Source organism: Anomaloglossus baeobatrachus, chromosome 6 (assembly GCF_048569485.1).
Source record: "Anomaloglossus baeobatrachus isolate aAnoBae1 chromosome 6, aAnoBae1.hap1, whole genome shotgun sequence".
Lineage (NCBI taxonomy): Eukaryota > Metazoa > Chordata > Amphibia > Anura > Aromobatidae > Anomaloglossus > Anomaloglossus baeobatrachus.
The window spans coordinates 458,623,761-458,643,786 of NC_134358.1; the positions used below are offsets into that span (position 1 = coordinate 458,623,761).

The window sequence follows — 20,026 nt, forward strand, 5'->3', positions numbered from 1 at the left end:
TTAGGCCCTGATTAATCAGAATGGATGATTTTATCTATGGTCTTGATAAGTGGGTGTGGTGTTATCGGATACTCCTGATATTTCAAGAGTTGCATGCCTCTCCATGACTCATGACTCCAAGAGCATCTGATGAGCATTGCGTGACGATTGTACACCACACAAGAAATCTTATGAAAGTGTTACTGTTGTAAAATTTCTGAAGTAAGAAATGCCCCAGCTCATCATGAATTACACGAGTCATGGAGTCCTTGCATTGCCACGTCTCGCTCCCCCGAACTCTACCCATTTTGTTGTAGCTGTGATAAATAGAAATGTTTCAAAATTATTGCAGAACTACGAGATTACCTAAATTTTATAACTTTTCAAAGAAATTTATACCAGAATTCTGTTGAATTTGTGCTTACAAATGGGGGCCTTAGATTACATAATCTAGATTATGCCTTTAACCCCTTAACCCCCGGGTGATTTTCCATTTCTTGTTTATTTTGCGCTCCTTTTTCCAAAAGCTATATTTTTTTTATTTTTCAGTCAATCTTGCCATATGAGGGCTTGTTTTTTGCAGGACGAGTTGTCGTTTAAATTAAACCATACTTTTACCACATAGTAGAATGGAAGATGGCAAAAATTTCCAAGTGCCGAAAAATTGCAAACAAAAAGTGCATGATGGTTTTTGCAATATTTTATTCACTGTGTTCCTTATATGGTATAACTGATGTGTCGCTGTGATGCCTCAGGTCAGTATGAGTTTGTAGACACCAAACATGTATAGGTTTGCTTTTACATAAGGGGTTAAAAAAAATTTCAGAAATTTGTCCCAAAAAGGCACACTTTTTGCATCATTCCCGTGACCCATAGCATTCTCATTTTTTGGGATATGAGGCTGAGTGATGGCTTATTTTTTGCATCTCAAGCTGATGTTTTTCACAATACTTTTTTTGTGCAGATGCTACGTCTTGATCGCAGGTTATGTCATTTTGCGCAAAATTTCCGATGACCAAAAAACTTAATTTTTGCGTTTGGAATTTTTTTGACGCTACGCCATTTACTGATCAGGTTAATTGATTTTATATTTTGATACATTGAGCATTTATAAACATGGCGATACAAAATGTGTGTATATTTTTTATTTTTTTAACCTTTTAATTTTCAATGGGGCTAATGTGGGATGATTTGAACATGTAGGTTATTTTATATTTTTTACATTTTTTAAAACTTATTTTTATTTTACTAGTCCCCCTAGGGGACTATAAGGATCAGCACTCTGATCGCTCATTCATTTCTGTAGATCAGTGCCGCACAGCTCAGATCTGCAGAAATGTTCACTTTCTGTAACAGCCAGTTCTCTACCAGTAGTTACTGGAAATGAGTCATGAGAGGGACAGGAGTCATCACATGACCCTGTGCTACCATGGCAACCATCAGCTCCATGTGATCACATCACGTGGACTCCCATGGTGACGGGTAAGTGCATGTTACATGCTCCAGGCATTTAAATCACGCTATCACATTTTGAAAGTGCGATTGAGGGGGTTAACAGGCGTGGGTGGATCACAGATCCACCTGCGCCTGTAAGGCACACATGCTAGCTGTTTAAACTAGATGACATGTGCGAGGATCACCACTGGCTCACCATAGCAGCCGGTGGTGATCAACCCTCCATGATTTAAGATTTTAAGTCATACTGGTACGTTCTCAGTCGTAAAGGGATTAAGGTAGTAAAGTCACTGGTCCCATGAAATAAATTAATGTGCTTTAAAAATGCAGCCATTCCCTGGAAAAAAGGAGTGCACTCAACCCCTAAAATTTACTTAACTGATGCAAAGCTTAATCATGACCCTAATGCTCGTTACCTCTGCATCTTACCTGTGTATAGGATTTTAAGCCTCTGTCCAAAGTTTCACTCAAACCGCATGATAACTAGGGTAAATAGTTTGGATCTATACATATTTGGTCCATTGTTTCCCAATTAGCAAAGACTGTTTATGGATATGAGATATCAAACATTGTCCATGGGTGAAGGAGAAGAAGGGCTTTAACCTACTGATCCCATAAATCCCTTCAATACATTAAGTTATATGGAGCAAGACTTTAGACCTGAGCTATCAATCACACTGTTGCTGTCATACCCACATAAAAACCATTATGTTGGAAGTATTAGATAGAACACAGCAAGGCCAGGCATAGAATACTTTTGTTTTTATTCTTATTGTACTGTTCATGCAGTCTTCTTTATTGTATTGTATATTTTTTCCTGTCTACCATAATTATATTTACAGTAAATGCATCAACACTTCTCTATTCATTTTAGCGCCACCATTGTATTTTATTACATCTAAATATCAAATGGAAATGTCATAATAATTTGTGAGAAATTATCTTAAGTATATAAATCGCTGCTTATTAAGGCATCAGAATAGTCTTTACTTTTATTAAATGTTTAGGTCAGTAATGATAACATACTAGATTGCAATCAACGAACAGACTAGAGTGGTTACCAGTACATCACAATGATCGACTACCAGGATTTCTTTCTATTAGCTTCAGCAATTAATTGGGAAAACTACCTATGTGAGAGTCAAATGCCAGGATTTATAAGCTTAAATGTTCTCTAATATTAAATGTAATTTCATGGTTATATGTGTAGAAAGCCTGGCAGTGGAGCTAGACTTTAGGAATTGCCTCTTTGGGTCAGTGATGTATATGAAGAGGACTGGCTCTATTGTTCAGTTTTCTGCTTTTTGCATCAGCCATCATGGAGGAAGGGGATGGCTTAGTTAGTAAACTGAGACCAACCACAATCATATCCCACAGAGGAGAAAGCTCCAAATGCATCAAATTGGCAATAAAAATGTAGGGTTCAGGTCCATGAGAGGTGGTCTGCAATCAGGGCATTGGTGCAGTATTCAAAATGGAAAAAGTTTTTTTCCTTTCAAATAAAAATCTCCCTTGGCTGCAGTTTTCAATTAATAAAAAACACAATCCTGCTACTGTTTCCATAGTAATGTATTGGATTTTCATCAGTGAGCTTCGCGACTCTAGTAAGGCTTTTCGGTGTATTCCCCTTTAGAGCCGCTAAGCTCTTTGTTTGCCAGTTGTGTTGTAAATGTGATGTCAGTGCTGAAGCCAATGCCATACATTGAATTAAAAGAAAGAAACAGGTATTTCAATTATGTTACCCCCCACTGAATAAATAACATGAGCACATAGAGATATAGGCTTACCTCCGCACAACCTTGTGACTCATAACACTGGCAGGCTGCTGCTCGAGACACTAACCCAGCCACTGGTGGCAGCAGTCATCTTAATATCCAAAGGAAAAGAAGAGCAGTGATCCCAAGGGACTGCCAAGAAGATCTGACTATCGATGTGTGTCACCAGTATCTTTGTGATTAAAGATTCTGGAAATGCACAGTGAGCTTTTCTTGGCAGTGGTATCAAGGATCACTGCTTTTTTTCCTTTGGTTGTCGGTAATGTTATTGGGAACAGTGGCAGAGACTCACTAGTGGACCCTGCAAAGGTGAGTACAGATTGGCTTATTTTTTTTTTTTATTGCAATTTGTAAACCAAGGTAGAAAGTTAGTTAAAACAGGACAATGACTTTGCATTTTTTAGTAAGCTTCAAATCTTTTAATTTTCAGTTATTCAAACAACTTTTTATGTGATTACTAGTGATGAGCGAGCACTACGATGCTCGGGTGCTCGGTACTCATAACGATCTGTCTGATGCTCGGACGGGCTTGACTTGTGTGAGAAATATAATGGAAGGTAATGGGGAAGCATTATACTAGGCACACGAGTCAAGCCCGTCCGAGCGTCTGACTGCTCGTTACCAGTATCGAGCACCTGAGCATGGTAATGCTCACTCACCACTAGTGGTGACATAAAAGTTGTTTGAATAATAGTCAAATGGAAGATATACAAATTTACTAAAAAACTTAAAGCTGTCCCTTTTCAATTAACTTTCTGCCATGGTTTGCTATTCGCTCATCACTAGTCACCACACATTCCCGTTAACTCAAAAAAATTATTTCTGTTACATAAACACTAGTTAGTGCCTGTATTTTGAGAATACAATATACATCTTTAGATCTTATGATATTTTTCATATAGAGCGATTATATAGAGTTGACTTCATAGCTGAATTGTCAATCAAATCTCAATGGATACCGCCTAAATTCTAAACATAAATTAAGGCTACTGCTTTGTAGAAGTGTTATGAAGTAACAAATTAAGTAATATATCCACTTAATCAGTGGTATACCGCTACTGGTGGCAGAACATGCAGCTACTATGGGGCCCATGAGTTGAGGAAGGGACTCGGTGTCAGTGTAGTCACCAAAACCCCCACTTGAAATCCTACTGGATGCAGATAGAGTTGAAAGCAGTAATGGAATAGAAATCCATATGCTCCCTCCTCCATATTTCTCTTTGTGCATCTGAGCTCTGATGTCTCAGTACAGCAGGTGTGATGATATTACTTTATCACGCCCGCTCTGCAGAGCTTCAGATGATACTGTGCAGAGACCAGAACAGTGGCGCAACAGGGAAAAGTATTTTTTATTTTAAATTATTTAGAATATTGTGGGTGTTATTATACTGTGTACAGGGCTATGTGGGGAGCCACTATACTATTTGGAGGACTATGTGGTGGCCATCACACTGATTGGAGAGTTATTTGGGGACTTTTTAATTTTTGGAGGGTTATGTGGAGGCCATAATTCTGTTTGTAGGCCTATGTGTGGTGCTATTTTACTGTTTTTAGGGCTATTTGGGGGGCATTATATTGTGTAGAGGAGTGTGGGGGTCATTATACTGTATAGAAGGCCATTATACTGTATGAAGGGCCATCATACTTTATGATTGGCTTTGCACAGGCAAGCACATTGTGTGGATGGTTGTGTCAGCTCATCACAATGTGTGTGGGGGACTGTCGTGGCCACCATACTGTGTGTGGGGGACTGTGGGGCCAATTAAACTGTACTGTACTGTCATGGAATTCACTGTGGATGTATAATACTGTTTTGGAAGACACTTCTTGGCAAAATACTTTATGGGGGCCATGAAAGGGATGGCTTTGTTTGTTGAAACACTAATGCGGGCGTCACACGAGATGATCTATCGTGCGATATGTCGTCAGGGTCACGGTTTTCATGACGCACATCCGGCTTCGTTTACGACATCGTCCCGTGTGACACCTATCAGCGACGCAGAACGTTCACAAATCGTGTGTCGTTGACACGTCGCTCATTTTTAAAAAATCGTTTATTTTTCTTTGCACCGGTTGTTCATCGTACCCGGGGCAGCACACATCGCTCCATGTGACACCCCGGGAGTGATGAACACAGCTTATCTGCGTCCCGCAGCTCCCGCCGGCTATGCGGAAGGAAGGAGGTGGGCGGGATGTTTAAGTCCCGCTCATCTCCGCTCCTCCGCTTCTATTGGCCGGCCGCTGTGTGACGTCGCTGTGATGCCGAACGTCCCACCCCCTTCAGGAAGTGGAGGTTCACCGCCCACAGCGACGTCGCTCAGCAGGTAAGTACGTGTGACGGCGGTTTAACGACTTTGTGCGCCACGGGCAACTAATTGCCCGTGACGCACAAATGACGGGGGCGGGTACTATCGCTCGTGCGATCACACGATAGATCATATCGTGTGATTCCCGCATAAGGTGCACATAGGAGCAAAATTGTTTTGTAAGGGCCACAAAGTTGTGAGATGCTTTTCTGTGATCCCGCCAAATATTATTTTTTTTTTTGTGGGCGAGCCTAGAACGTCTGTAATAGAGCTCCATGATTTCTATGTACGCTCTTCTTGACAATATGTCTTGATACTTAGCAATAAATAAACAACCTATTATAATGGCCAGGAGATGTAAAAAAAAACGAAAAATATTTCTAGAGAAGAGGTTCCCATTATCTTCAGTGTCATGAACAACTTTCAAAAACAGCAGATGTCATTTTTTTCAATCTGATTTTTTTGTTAGCCTTTGACTGTATGCCAAAATTATATAGCTTCTACCCTTGTGTAAGGTTTTAGTAATGCTATAATATTCTTTTGTTCCACAAATACATGATTCTTAGTTTTAGAAATAAGCTAGATTTTTAAAATATGAATTTTCCAGCTTTGATGATTATTTTAAATTTGATTTGCAACAAATGGATTCACCCTGAATTATAAACTGCAAAGCCTCCATTTGCCTGGAAAAGACATGTAACAGGCTAAGGTCCTCTAGGACTGTGCTGAACCCATTTCGAGCTCTTTAATACTAAACAGCCTTAGAAATGTCAAAGTTATTTTACCATAAACACTGTATGCACGGTTATTAGGTGAGTATTTTGACTAAATCATCATATTTATGCAGATTTTCCAACTTCAAGCTGTATAAACTTGAATGTTTATTGGATAAACCATATCAGATAATATGTGTTTATATAATGAGGGAGAATGTGGACTATCGATAATACTTTTTAACAAGATGTGCATAATTATTAAGCAGGCTGTTTTCGTCATGCAAACTAGCCAAAAAGAGATTTTACTCACTCTGAAAAGTAAAATGTCTAACAGAAGGATTCAACAGTCTTGAAATTTCTAAAATTGTGGGGGTTTATCACAGAAGCATCAAATATTTAATTGCAATTAGTCAACAGGGTTGCAAACAAACATTGAGGGGAAAAAACGCACATTAACAGCAAAAGATTTGAGAAGAATCAAATATCAAGTGACTAGGAACCCATTATCCTCCAGTGCTGTCATATTCCAGAACTGTAACCTCCCTGTAGTGACCAAAATTATAAGGTGTTGAGTGCTCAGAGACATTTCCGAGGTAAGGAAGCTGAAACCAAAACACTACTGAACAAGATACAGAAGTTGAAACGCCAAGACTTGGCCAAAAAATATCTGCAGACAGATTTATCAAACATTTTATGGACTGATGAGATGAAAATGACACTTGATGGACAAAATGGATGAACCTGTGGCTGGATAAGTAAACTGGCACAGATCTCCACTTCAATTCAGGTGCCAAAATAGTGGAAGTTGGGTACTGCTATTGGCTCGTATGATTACAGATGAATTAAAAATAAGCTTCCAAACCTACTGCCAGTTTTTGGAAGACACTTTTTTCAATCAGTGGTTCAGAAAAAAGTGATTTTATGCACGACAATGCACTATTGAAGGATGGTATAGACACTTGGCTATGGGGGCTCTGCAATATTTCGCCAGAGAGGGTCCGTGTCTGTGGATTACTTTGGGCGGGGTGTGCGACACTTATGATCGCTAGGTATCTTCCACTGAGGATGAGTTCACACCATTATTTCTCAAAAGGTTGTACAAGCCAGTTAGTATGGCGTATATTGTGATGAACTTGGACATGTAGTAAAATATTTCTCACATGAATGCACAACTGAATGCAATTCCTTGGGTATAAGTATCTCAAAGTGATGACACAATGGTGGAGAAAGAGGAAGATTACACCAGAGTTGCTCACACATAGGATACATTATCACCACAGATACCACCAGAGCTTTTGTGTGCTGTTGAACTTCACCAACAGAAGTCGAGGTATCAATTACTCACAGAAAAACAGCAGAAAAAAGCAGATTATCCCTCTGAAGATGTTTTGGCTAGATGTTGGCTCAACTTTTTATTTTTGGTGCCACAATTCTCCGCCTCTGATGACATCACTTCCTTAGCACCTTAGTCTGGTTCCCAGTTCTTGCCCATCCTATAAGCAACATCACTATCATCATCAACATCATCCCTGGCAGTTATCAGTGTGGGAAATATTCACAGCTCTTAGTACACATGCCTGCTACCAACCTCAAAATTTGCCATTACTAATATTAGTGCTCCTACCACACCTGACACACAGAGCCAGCAACATAGCTAGGAGTTTGAATTGTGCCCTCCATCCCAACTCATTTCATGTCATCCTAGTAAAAAGACTGACTGTTCATCTCTTTAAACAAATCAGCTGGAACAAGTTGATGATATGAATTATTTTCCCTGGGGTGTTGTGTGTTAAGGAGATGGGACAGAACAGATGCAGGAGTATTAACATAACTGAAATTTGGCTAACTACAGCATAAACGCTAGAGTCCTAGCAAAATAATACCTTCATTTATTGCAATAGTTTTGAACAAGTCAATATTTGTGCAAAAATATTGCGAAATTTGGCATTTACACACTAATCTCAGTCAGCAATATCAATATGAACATGGGCATATCATAGGTTGGACATGGGCTGGGCATGGTGTGGCTATGCCCACCCATTAAATTCTTGAAAAGCTATGCCACTTTAATGACATAACTCATTCCAGAAATGTACTCCGGTCCCTGATTGAAGTACATTTCTTGTGGCACATTCCAGATATGCACACATTTCATTAGGCAGTGTGAATCACTTATTGAATTATGTGCATAATACTTTAGATAGTTCCTTCTTTAAAACTAGTGTATAAAATGCCAGTCTTAATGAATTGGTCCCAAAATGTTATGGCAGCACAGGAGGTAGACTAAACAAAACACTGACTCAAGCTGACTATGTCGCTGTCAGAAGTAACATCTTCCTGCTGTGACTGAGACAAGTGATATCATAAATTCCAGTGTGCACTCTACTTCCTCCCCACTTAGATGCATGACAATGGCTTAGAAAGCTGAGTTTCACATTTTTGCCATGTAATTAGCGTTTTTCTCTCACATTTCCGTATACATTTTTAGTGCTCTTTTCTTTTAACACATTTTGAACACAAATATAACTTTTGCAAAAAAAGTACCACTCTTGAAAAAATATGGAATCAAGCAGAAATTTTTGGTAAGGTATACTTGATGGCCGACAAAGATAATGCAACATCAGCCTGCCCATAATATTGATGTGGCTCGTATGTGTCTATAAATTGATAACTTGCGTGCATCAAAACAGACCTACACAGTTAAATGTCTTGATTTAGTGTAAGAATTTCTTTTAGGCCACATGCACACTGAATTGTTCCACTCCTGGTTGTGGCTTACAAATACGGAGGTAAAAAACTCACCAAACACTCAATGTGTGCATGTGGCATTAAGGTTTTGAATTAAGCAGATGAATTCACCCTAACCAAAAGAATGATAATAAAAAATGCCAAGAGGTAAGTACATGGCTTGTAAATGCCTCAACCGCCCACAATGGTGGTGTTTAGGTGCCAAAATGGACCAATAAAACAGTTTAGCAAAATATTAATTTTTTTTTATTTATTTTTTGATACAATGTGCATTTATTTTGTTTAAATTCTCCCACCTTTGCAAAAAAATCCATAACCCTAAAAAGCTACATTACTAGCAATATTGTTGAGGCTTTTACTATTGTTAAATTCAATTAATAAAACAGTTTGTCTTTTTCTTTGTTTTAAATTATCCCACTTTCACAACAAAAATCTGCTGGAAACTAAAACTGTTACATTGATAGGTAGATATGTGAGGGTGTCCCAGGGTGGTAGTTCTGGTTGAGGCATGGTCCTCGGATGCTCCACCCATCCCCCACAGGGTGGCTGATATTGTTAATGGTGTTGTGATGGACCTTGTTACATGCAAGGGTTTGGGTTGTGCAAGTCATACTTTTGAAGCAGCTGCATATCCCCAATGTCCAAGGTGAACCAGGTCCCTCTGACAATGAAGACAATCATGGAGGCCAACAGTTCTTGACAAACAGCTTCTTTAGTTCAAAACATTAAATTTCACATGTGAGGTAGAGGGTACACAGACTAAGCATATTTTCTTCATAAAACATCAGATATTCATCAACAAACTCTCTTAAGTTGAATTCCATTCCAATGGACTACCTTAACGTTCCCTTTCTCTGGAGGATCTCCAAAGGTTCACTTACTATAGTGGGAATCAAAACTGGGGCCCTCTAATAAACTGAATCCTAGCTTCTCAGGCACTACCTCTGGAAACCCTATCCTCTTCAGACAAGAGGACGGTAAATGGGTTGCCATAGCTTCAGCAAAGAGCTCACTGCTCACAGTCACTATCAAAGGTTCCACACTGAAAGGTGGATCCCAGCCACTTGCCAGATTTTGTTGCTTACCTCTGCCATGAAGGGTCATGGGCCTGACTAGCAGTAAGTCCACTAGCTCAGTCTCCAATATTATGGCAATTCATCCATTGTTAGTGTGCCGCCCCCATGCCAGCAGCCGCCGCTGCTTGGATCCGGATCTACGGCATGGCTCGAGGGGTTCTCCGGACCCGGTGGTCACGCGGACACTCCAAACAAAATGGGGACGTATTTGTATGGGATTGGTTGTAAATTGTCTGTGACGCCACCCACGGTGTGTGGTGAGTTATGGCACCACTGCTGCGGTTATGGGAGACCCGGGGAGATGGGATGGCAGCTGGATGTTAACCCCTCCGTGGGTAGGGATGGATGCCCCGGGGCCTAGTGTCTCTATGCTGAGGATGGTGATTGCAGGGCCGGCGTAACTGGTCGGGCTGGTGATGTTACGTTGGATTAAAGTACATGAGTCCTGTGGTAAACCAAGGTGATGGTGGTCGACTGCCGCAGATGGGTGTATCTAATCCCACACCCGAGTTTGGTAGTCAAAGTCTCTCTCCTCTGCACTGTTTTGTAGATAGGACTTCCCGACGTGAAATGCAGGAGTCCACTCCCGGTCCTCTGGTTGGGAGCTGTGACCATCTGACACTGACCCTTGGGATCTACGGGCCCTGGCGGTTGCCCTATCCCTCTCGGTGGATGGTTGTCTACTTTTCAGGACTTAGTTTGGGACAGGACCTATAATCCTGCCCTCAATTGGTTAATTAGCTAGGCCATTGATTCTGGTCCTGGCTTCAGGGTCCAAGTACCCCTTTTGTGCACACTGTTTTCGGGTCGGTTCTCCTGTGTCGGTACCGGCGGGCTCCAACCCTGTCCCGATCCACCTCAGATCCCAGCAACCGCCTTCCTGTCTCCTGCAGACCCTGGCTACCGTCTGCCACCTAGCCAAGGTGTCAGGGTTCCCACCCTGGCACCTGTCAGTTTGGCACCTCCACTCCGAAATTGAACTAGAACTTATCTCACTGTTTTTCCAACCCCGGGCTCTCCAGACCCCTAGGTGGGCATTCCCTATCCACCTGGTCCCGCCCACTGGTGTGTCTGTCCTTCCCTGAGGGGGGTGACTAGGGTTTCAGGTCGGCTGCTGTAACCCTTTTGGGATTGGTGTTCTGCGGGGGGGCCTATATGTGCTACTACCTGGTTTTCCAGGGCGCTATATTAGTCCTTTGGTCTTTTGTCTGAAGTTGTAATGTTTCAGAGGACTTCATATTACCCTACGGTTGTTCTTCTACTTCGGAATTATGTGCACCCACTAATTGAAGCCTTTTAGGTACAACACGACCTGCACATCCAACTAAACTACAGTCAAATCCCATCCAACTTCTAAGATGGAGTCAGTTCTATTCCTAGTCACTGGCTTTTCCCCTTGTGGACTAATTCCACACTTAACTGTCTCTTGACCTGCAGTATCCTAGTTGCAGAGCAAGTCATACCTTAGGAATAACCTATTATATACATTCTTATAATTCTATGCAATATATATATATATATATATATATATATATATACATAAATATGCTTGTGTCTATAGTGGCAGGAATCCAAACACCCCCTCACAGATATACATAAGTTCATATCTGGAAAGGAACATGTGGAAACAGCACACCATATTTTTGTGGCGTGTATGGTTGCTAAATTGCACTTGTAAAACAGGTATTATAAAATAAAACAGTTTTATTTTTATTTTTTTAGAAACACTCGTTTGTAGAGATGAGCAAACCTGAACTGTAAAGTTCTGGGTTTTAACCATACATGAGCTCTACAAAAAATTACTGTCCGAGTTTGAAGTTTGGGTGCTGTATGTATGCTATCCACTGGACTGTTCATCAGGATGCTCGGGTATAGTCGGTGCTTGGCCAAGGGGGAGACCCTTGCAGCCTCTGAATGGCTCTCACAGGAGGTAAAAAGAACATTTTCAAATAAACAAACGCCCTCCCTCCTCCAGAAACGCTTTGTGTATGACCACCTGTATGTAGGTAGAGAGCCGAACTGCCCAAGCAGCCAAGCAGTGACTTCCAATGGGGTTCAGGCTCCGGAGTCAAGTTCAGTTCAAGTCTGGGTCCCGAAGAGAACTTTATCTAACGTCTGGCTGAATCCCGCGAACCCCATCTTTTTCAGGTCCGCTCATCTACCCCTTAGGCTTTTACCAAAAAAGAATATGGCAAAAAAAGCTAAGCAGGTTCTTACTACAAATTTCATGTACTTGCAAAGGCCATTTACAGCTGTCAGGTTGAATTTATGGCTGTAATATTTAATTAATACAAGCTTGCTAGAATATGTAGAAGTTTTTAAACATGTCCATTTTGTGAGGTAGACAGCTGCATTTGTCTTTTAAAATGTGGAGAATTTTCTTTTGTCTTCTACAAAACTCTTCACAAATAGGTAAAAAAATGCAAAAAGATGTTGCATATAGCTCGTCTGTCTCACAGCCATGGAGTACGCTTTCTCAGACAGACAAGCCTTGTCTTTAATAATTTTCTTCAATAGGCAATTAGCACTGAGGGGCCTTAAAGTGCCCAGTAAAAAAGAGAATGTAATCAGCTCGCTCAGGATAAGGAAGTGCTTCTTTGCACAGTCAATCTTCTAGCACGGCAAGTATCTAGGCAGAAAAATGTGAATCCAGCAAAAAAAAAAAATCAGTAACAAATATTAGTTAATTGAAAATCTATTACAATGCACTCCAGCACTTAAGCCTGCTTTACACGTTCCAATTTCGCATACGATATCGTATGCGATTTGCAACGCCCCCATTGTATGTGTGGCACGTTCAATTTGTGTGGAACGTGCCGCACAAACGATTAACCCCCGTCACTAGTACTTACCTTCCATATGACCTCGATGTGGGCGGCGTACGTCCACTTCCTGGAGTGGGAGGGATGTTCGGCGTCACATCGACGTCACGCGGCAGCCGGCCAATAGAAGTGGAGGGGTGGAGCTGAGCGGGACGTAAACATCCCGCCCACCTCCTTCCTTCCACATTGTGGGCCGGGAGCCGCAGGACGTAGGTAAGATCTGTTCATCGTTCCCGGGGTGTCACACACTGCAATGTGTGCTACCCCGGGTACGATGAACAATCTGACGTGCAATTCTAGAGAAAGGTACGATGTGTATGCAATGAATGTTTTAACGTTCAATCACAATCGCACTTACCTGTCACACACTGCAATGTAACTTACAATGCCGGATGTGCGTCACTTACGACGTGACCCCGCCGACACATTGTAAGATACATTGCAGCGCGTAAAGCTGGCTTAAAGAACAGAAGATTTATTTAAGACTATGTATTTACTCGTTGGTAAGTTACCCTCATTGCTTGTAGTGCATCAAGAACAAAAATATGTTATTAAGGTTCTGTACTTCAGTATATCACAGATCAATCAATTCAAAGCCACACAGACTCTTCAAATCCAGCACTTCCCAATTGTTATTATGCATTGCTTCTATAGCACCATCATATTCTGCAGTACTTTAAATACATTATCATCACTGCCCCATTGGGGCTCTCAATCTAAATTCCATATCAATATGTCTTTGGAGTATGGTAGGAAACTAGAGTTCCTGGGGGAAACCCACACAAATGTGGACCCCCAGTTGTCATGGAAGCCACAGTGGCGTTGTTCTCTTCCCCGGGGGGTCAATGCCCCAATAGTACTAGAGGCTTACCACGATGGGGCGGGGCACTTCGGATGAAAGAAGCTGGGGGACCTGCTGTGTACCCGCTTCTGCTGGATCGGCATGAGACCGGAGATCAAGAAATGGTGTCGAGAGTGTGGACCATGTAGCCTGAGACGGAAGTACTGCGAAAGCCAAAGAGCTCCCCTGCAACCCATTGTCACAAAGCAGCCACTTGACCTGGTGGCCCTGGATCATGTAAAGTTGGCTCTGTTTCCTGGTGGTGGTTACCAGTTAAAGACCAGACGGCCAAGACCGTAGCCAAGGTGTTCCAGTGATACTTCTGTTGGCCCCATGGCTACCCAGAGCAAGTACTCACTGACCAAAACCAAGCCTTTGAAGCCGAAGTGTTCCAAGAATTTTGTCACCTGTATGGTTGTAAGAAGGTAAGGACCACACCATACCATCCTCAAACCGATAGGCTGTGTGAAAAGATGAACCAGATGGTGCTAGAATCGCTGAAGACCCTGCCCTTGGAAGAAAGAAACTTGTGGCTGGAAAAGTTGCCCGACCTGGTGGACATGTACAACCACATCCCGGTAAAGTCCACCAACTGTACCCTGGCTTATCAGATGCGGGCGAGACCTGTCAAGCTACCCATAGACCTGGACATTGGCGTCTTGGTGAGTGAAGCAGCTCCACCGGATACTGACTGAGACACTGTACGACAGCAGCAGTACCACAAGGTCCAAGCATGTGTGGAAGAGAGTTTGTCCCAAGCCAGGGCTGAGACAGGAGAAATTCTACAATTAAGCGGCCCCAGCCACCCTCCTAGCACCTAGAGAGCAAGTCTTAAAGAGGAAACAATGGGTGCACAAATTGGATGACCAGTGGGTTGCTGAGCTGTATAACATCGTGTCCGCAGATTTTTTCAATCCTAAGGTGTGCATCCTCAGTAAGGATGGAGGAAAAACGTCAGAGGCAGTCTCAAGGGATCACCTGAAGGTCTGCCCCAGCCAAATGAATAACTGATGAAGATGGCCCCAAAGTTTCCCAACCTAAAGCACAAGAAGAAGTGACCATCCAAACTGTCCTTAGAGCATTTCCTAAAACCTGGACACAATGGAACCAAGCTGTGGTAGTACCGGTCTTAATCTTCCATCAAGCTGTCCCACCTGAAGTGGTCGCAACCTCAAATCAATCCGAAGACCTGCCAGCTGAAGTGACAGTAACTACAGTTAAGCACAAAAACTACCCAGCCAGTGAAGTGAATGTCATACCAGCAGAGGAAATGGGGAACCTGCCTCTTGCTTGTTGTGGATCTGTCATGCCCATGGTGAGCCTAGGGGGTAGTGGAAATCAACCTGTTTTGCCCGTAAGAACAGGGCCTCCTTGCAGCATAACCATAGACACCCGGGTCGGGTCAGGAGAATTATCAAATAGCGAAGGGTTATGGCTAATTCTGCGTAGGTCGCAGCGGAGCAACCTAGGCCAAAAACTGGTCCAGTATCGAGAGTCTGACGTATAGAATCAGATAGGAATGTCCCGCCAACAAATGTAAATATTTTGTATATGTAAACTGTATTATTTGTAATGTTTTGTACTCGTTTCTCTTTAAAATGTTTTCTCAGTCTCGGAGTACTGAATTTAACCAAGGGGGAATGTGGCACCCCAGTGGTCATGGGAGCCACAGTGGCGTTGTTCTACTCCCCGGGGGGCATTGCAATGCCTGGAAGCAGTGGGGAAATCTCCATGTCAGGTACATTCACACACAATACTTCCTAACTCAGGCCAGAAGGTGTAGCTCAAGTCCTGGTTGGGACGAGCTTCCCTGTGCATTCTGGGCTGGGGAGGGGTTAGAAAGTAAAACAGGAAGAGGAACCTCAGAACTCGAGAGGTGAGAAAGCAGAACGGTTGCTGCAAGAGAGATGTCGTATAAGCTTTCCAGGACCGAGCACAGGAATCAGGACACCGCGGTCCTCGACTGTCAGGAGCTAATGGCCCAGCAATAAATCCCCGAGATCAGGAGATTCCACATCTCCTGGCTCTCCAGAGAATCCCAAGGCAAAGTAACACCATAGAGCCCGAGGCCACTGAAATACAAGTGGGCCCTACATCCAGCTTGCGCTGCCTTCCATAAGGAGCAAGGCATATAGTATCTCAGAAGGGGAACGCTGTGCTTCTTCAGACCACTGCGACCCATGCACAGAGCGCACTAAGGAAGGCCTCCAACCCACCTGGCAAAGAGAGATTCCCCACTGCTACCAGGCTGACCGGACCACTGTAACTTCTGGAACATAACGACTGACCAGTAAGAGGTAAAAGCAACTACCAGCCTGTGTTGTCCAGTTACTGTCGGCGTCCTCAGCCCTGCACCCCAGCGTACACCACCATAGACTGTCACCCCCATCATCCTCCCTTGGGGCCTGACTCTACCTGTGGGGAGCCGAACCATCAAGCTGCAACACTATCCGCCCCAGAGGACAACACCCGCAGCGATGGCTGATCCCTGGCAGCACACCACAGGTGGTGTCACGAGGCAACTACTCCCAACATCCTCAACCACTTCATCCTCATCATCCCCACCATCAAACCCATCACCATCCCTTTTATTGACACTGACGGGGTCATGAAACCAGGCAGGGTTATCCGTGACATCCCTCGACCCTCACCGGCCCGGTGATGAGTATTCCCGAGACCCCGTGGAACCCGTCACAAACACAGAAAGAACATAAAAACTCCTGGGAGTTGTATTTGGTGGGAGGGCGGCACAGTGGCTCAGTGGTTAGCACTGAAGTCTTGCAGGTCCTGGGTTCAAATCCAACCAAGAACACCATCTGCAAGGAGTTTGTATGTTCTCTTCGTGTTTGCATGGGTTCCCTCCAGGTACTCCGGTTTCCTCCCGTACTCCAAAAACATACTGATAGTGAGCCGCAATGGGAACAATGTTGCCATTATATGTAAAGTGCTGTGAAATTAACAGCGCTATGTAGATGAATAAATATTATTATATTATTTTTATCTGAACCCGGGCCCCAATGCTGCAAAGCAGCAATGCTATCCACTAAGCCACTGTGCCAACCTCTCACATGAAATCGTGTCACATTATTTATAGACTGTGACTGCCAATCCTGTTTTCTATGTCCTCCCTCACTGCTATAGTATGCTACACTCTAGTTTAAGGCTTTCTCTCCATAACTGCAATGATGAACTGTACACTCTGTCCTTCTATCCTTATGCTGTCAAACCATAAAATGGCAATATTTCTCCCTGCCTCCCTTTTTTCCTGCTAAGCACAAATCGAATCTCAAAGTGTTCAAAAATGCCTGCGGTTTATAAACGGCAGATCAGAATAAGGCTACATTAACTCGACAGATCCGTTTTTTGCGGTCCGCAAAAAATGGTCCGTTTTTTCACGGATGCATCCGTGTGGCACCCGTTTTTGTTCCGTATACGGTCCATATGTCATTCGTTTGTCATCCGTGTGCCTTCCAATTTTTTTTTGCAAAAAATTTGAAGGAGGGAAAATACATAAATTTACCCAGGATCCATAGCTTCAACCTACATGAGGAGGTCACATGTTCCCTCCAGTGCCATTTTCTACTGCTTTTCACAGAGTAGAGCGCTCTGGTGATTTTCCTGTGCTTGTACACTTCATATCAGTCTTTTCTGTCATTATAATGGCAGAAAGTCACATAATGTCCCACTCTCCTGCATTTTGTAATTTTGCACCCTTTGGTGCCTTTCATGTGACACTAAGGGGTGCTTAGCCTTGTATTTAGCCAAAAAAAGAAATACATTTAAAAAAAAATGACGTGGGGTTCCCCCTATTTTTGATAGCCATTTATTGTAAAGCAGACGGCTGCATTCTGCAGACCACAGCTGGCAGCTTCACCTTGGCTGGTAATCCAAAACTGAGGGCAACCCACGCTGTTATTTTAAATTAAATAAATAATTTAAAAAAAAAAAACGCGTGGGTCTGATATTCTCAGACTAGGGAGGTCCATGGTTATTGGACTGTCCTCAGCCTAAAAATGGCAGGCCGCAGCCGCCCCAGAAGTGGCGCATCCATTAGATGTGCCAATCCAGGTGTTTCTCTCCAGCTCATCCTGTTGCCCTGGTGCGGTGGCAAACGGGGTAATATATGGGGTTAATACCAGATGTGTAATGTCACCTGGCATCAAACCCTGGGGTTCGTGATGTCAGGCGTCTATCAGATACCTGACATCACCAACCCAGTCAGTAATATAAAAAAAATAGATGACAAACACGTTTTTTTTTTTAAAAAACACTCCCCAAAACATTCCCTCTTTCACCAATTTATTAGAAAGAAAAACAAATCCAGGTCTGCTGTAATCCAAGGGGTTCTCATGACGATCCATACCATAGTCACTGTCCCAGTCAATGAAGAACAAAATGTTTCCCATTGGCTGGGAGAGCAATGCAGTGACCTGAGCTAACATCAATAGGTCAGCCAGGGTCACTGCAGGGCATGACAAGTGCTGCTGTCAGGAGATTAGCGAGGTAGATTACCTGTGGTGATCGCTGCACTCCTGATAGCAGAGCTGTCACTGAGTTCAATGACTTCCGCCTTCACAACCAAATATCGCGGGTGCCTGTGACGTCACCACTAGTGACAGTCTCGGGTCGGCAGCGAGAGGAGATGTGACAAGCGGCGGCCATAGAGGACAGTGACAGCGCTGACATCGGGAGGGCAGGACTTCATCACCGCAGGTAAGGAACATCACTAACCTCCTGACGGCAGCGCTTGTCATCCCCGCAGCTGCTGTCACTGCAGTGTGGGCAGCTGCGGACACATTACAGTACCGGCAGCTGCAGACACTGCCGAGCGGGCAGCTGCGGGGCTGGGGCTGGAGCGGGACACAGACTGCAGCGGCATCCGACGGAAGTCCCATGGAAGTGCTTCTGTGTGGCTTTCGGGGATTTTTGCACACGTAGCCAGGGTAAACATCGGCTTACTAAGCAAAGCGCTTTGCTCGGATACCCGATATTTACCTTGGTTACCAGCTTACCGCAGGCTGTCAGCGATGGTTCCCTGCACACGGAGCTGTAAAAAGCCACGCTTTTGGTGATCGAACCGTTTTCGAACGTAACTCGAACTGCCGAACTTTTAGCAAATCGTTCGAGTTCGTCGAACGACTCGAACACCCCCCAAAATCACTCGAACTTGAAATTGGTGAACCTCAAACATCTCTCATCTCTAGTAAAAGGTTCTCTTTACTAGAGTATTGTTAAACAATTTCTAAACCATGCAACCCTTTTAAGGCTAGGCAGTTACTTATAAAAATGCTTTGCCATCTAGACCAATCCACTCATCATGTTGGGATCATTAACCCTTCTGGTAAATGTCACAGCTGTTTATTCAAGGTCAGTCTCCTTTATTTTCATTCACAGACTGTACCACACATTCTATCTTCATACTTTAGGTAATTCTCTGCATCAAAATGCATAAGAAATAGTGCTAGAAAAAGCAAGTATAGTATTCTGCTTTCTGAAAACGATAACCAATCAATAAATCACTAACACATGTATCATTCTATGTAACAGTTATTACAATTGCTTCTATTGTGCAATGCTATCAGCTAATTGAATTATTTATCTTATCAACTTTCCCTGGAATACATTCCCAGCTGATCAGCCCTTGCTTTGTCTAGAATAGGGGAAAATTAATAGAACCAGGTTGATTAGACACATACAGTATATATACATATGCATTTATATATATATATATATATATATATATATATATTCACATATATACGCATTTCATTTATATATATATATATATATATATATATATATATATACGCATTTCAGCATTTCATTTATATATATATATTTATATATATATATATATATATAAATATATATATATATATATATATATATATATATATATATATATATTTCATTTCCTAACCAACTTGTTTTATCATACTTCTTGGCAATGAGCATGTGAAAGCAAAGTGAGGAAAATCCTTGTGTAGTACTCTTAGAACTGATGTCACAAGCAAGGCAAGGACATCACAAGGAGGAGTCAGATTACTGTAAGAATGGGCAGTGCAGTGTGCAGGCAGAGTAAGTGCTAGATGAGAGGGGATTGGAACAGGAATAAGACTGAGCAGCACAGCACTCATCCTAAACACAAGGAGCACTCCTCATCATCACTGTTGCAGTGCTGGCTTCATTTCCACCTATTGAAGAATGAGATCTCCCTGCTTCACATGACAGGCTGGTGCTGGAGTTAATGCAGAATACACAGCAGCAGGATTGTGATTGGAATGAGAAACATTATGTATTTTGGTAAG

General features: G+C 42.7%; 1 protein-coding gene across 4 annotated transcripts in view; it reads left to right on the forward strand.

The window, feature by feature from the left end:
* The first annotated feature begins 19,785 nt into the window (after nt 1–19,785).
* The window catches only part of ZNF385D (zinc finger protein 385D), a 461,666-nt gene continuing 461,425 nt past the window's right edge, over nt 19,786–20,026 (forward strand). For 2 of the 4 annotated variants that reach the window (XM_075315291.1, XM_075315289.1), the window contains exon 1: nt 19,788–20,021. Coding sequence is in view for 3 of the 4 variants with exons in the window: in XM_075315289.1 (XP_075171404.1) it covers nt 20,000–20,021 (22 nt within the window). In the remaining variant the exon portion in view is untranslated. Of the gene's footprint in view, nt 20,022–20,026 lie in introns of all 4 variants that reach the window. The other 2 variants (XM_075315290.1, XM_075315292.1) reach the window with 2 other exon arrangements.